Source organism: Trichinella spiralis (assembly GCF_000181795.1).
Source record: "Trichinella spiralis strain ISS 195 chromosome Unknown Scfld1773, whole genome shotgun sequence".
Classification (NCBI taxonomy): domain Eukaryota; kingdom Metazoa; phylum Nematoda; class Enoplea; order Trichinellida; family Trichinellidae; genus Trichinella; species Trichinella spiralis.
This window is the reverse complement of record NW_003528712.1, coordinates 1-1,793: the sequence shown is the minus strand read 5'-3', so window position 1 is coordinate 1,793 and position 1,793 is coordinate 1. Positions and strand designations below refer to the sequence as shown.

Genomic DNA, 1,793 nt, shown 5'->3' with positions numbered 1-1,793 from the left:
ATACATCCGTGCTATCTGTTTTTTATCTGTTTATTCAAGTATAGATGAAACAATGTCCAGCCGACAGACAGTGATCGCGGTAAATTCAGTAGCCAGCGTCAGAGACAGGGATGTAATATCCAAGTGTGGAATAGGAGAAGACGTAGGTTAATTAGCGGGTATATCTTGAAAAGGTCAATGGTTTGAAAGATTTAGTCTGATTCAATGACTTCGTAATAATAAAAAAGAATCATTTATATCTCCATTCGGATCAACCGATATCAATGAATTCCAGTATGTTTATTCAGATCATGAAGAACAATGTCCAGCTGATCGACAAAATGAAAGTAACTTCTCTAGCCAGCGCCAGATTCGCAGATGTAATATCAGTTTAAGGAATTTGAGAAGACGCAGTCTCTTTAGCCGGAATATAGCTATCAGTTTTCTTGGAAAACGCGATTTCGTTCGGTTAAAAGAATTCTTACTAATGGCTTTAGAATCTTTCTTTTCCCCTTTCGGATCAACCGTTATCACTGGTTTTTCAACTGTTTCCTCTGCGATTGGTGGAACAATGTTCGGCTGATCTATATCCACCGCTGTGACTTCACTAGCCTGTGTAAATTTCGGTGATTTATTATCCGTTTCTGTCACTTGAGAAGACGCTGCTTCTTTAGCGGTTATATCTTTTTCAGTTTCCTTGGTTTTCTTTGATTTCGTCCGCTTCTTTGACTTCTTCTTAATCTTTTTAGAATCTTTCTTTTCACCTTTCGGTTCAACCGTTATCACTGGTTTTTTGTCTGTTTCTTCAGCTATTGGTGGAACAATGTCCAGCTGATCGACATTTGTCGCTGTAACTTCACTAGCCAGCGCCAGATTCGGTGATGTAATATCCGTTTCTGGAATTTGAGAAGACGCTGCTTCTTTAGCGGCTGTATCTTTTTCAGTTTTCTTGGTTTTCTTTGATTTCGATCTCTTCTTAGACTTCTTCTTAATCTTTTTAGAATCTTTTTTTTTAGTTTTTTGTACTTCTTGAATGAATACATCAGGCTTTCTTTCAACAGTGATGGGCTGGACAATGACTGCTTCATCGCTAACTGCTGCAGTTATTTCTGTTGCTGTTGGTGCTTCCATAACTGCTATTTCTGTTTCATGTGTCTGTTTGTTCATATGTTGTTTTAGTGTCAACTCCGTTTCGTTTTTCTTGCTCTTTTTCGACTTTGATTTCTTTTTGGACTTCTTCTTCTCTTTTCTGGATTGTTCCTCTCCAATTCTTTCTGCTGCTTTTTTCTCTTTCTCTGACAGTCTTATCCTGCTCATTCTGTCAATTAGTCGGTTGCTCTCTGTGGCTTGTGCTTTCACTTCTGGTGTCCATTGCACAATTTCATCTTCCAGTTTGCTCTTTTGTTTTTTTGAGCTTATATCTTTCTCTATCATCATTTCTATCTTTTCTTTCTTAGTTTTTGTTGATTTATACTTTTTTGCAGACTTTGATTTTCTTTTTTTTGGGTCTGCTTTTTTTATTCTTTCTTCTACTTTAGTCTGCTCTTTAAAATCCCTCTGTGCAACGACTTGCTCCACGATATTCTGTTCTTCCATAAATTGTGCAATCTTTTGCAATTGAAATGGTGTTACTTGAGTTCGCAATTTTGTCTCAGATTTCTCTTTGCTCATCATATGTTGCTTTACTGACATCTCTTTTTCCATTTCACTGCCTTTTTTGGATATGGATTTTCTTTTCAGTTTTCTTTTCTTTTTTTCTGAATCTTCCCGTCTTATTTTTTCTGCTGCTTTGGTTATTTCTTGAATCCACCACA

At 36.8% G+C, this 1,793-nt stretch overlaps 1 protein-coding gene across 1 annotated transcript; it reads right to left on the bottom strand.

The window, feature by feature from the left end:
* Nucleotides 1–288: 288 nt before the first annotated feature.
* Nucleotides 289–1,671, bottom strand: Tsp_13932 (hypothetical protein). The gene has a single exon (XM_003368841.1). The coding sequence runs from the start codon at nt 1,669–1,671 to the stop codon at nt 289–291; it is 1,383 nt and encodes a 460-aa protein (XP_003368889.1).
* Between the last annotated feature and the right edge of the window lie 122 nt (nt 1,672–1,793).

What these genes read in the sequence shown, in the direction of transcription:
- Tsp_13932 (XM_003368841.1), bottom strand. Translation starts at nt 1,671, where the DNA reads ATGTCAGTAAAGCAACATATGATGAGCAAAGAGAAATCTGAGACAAAA.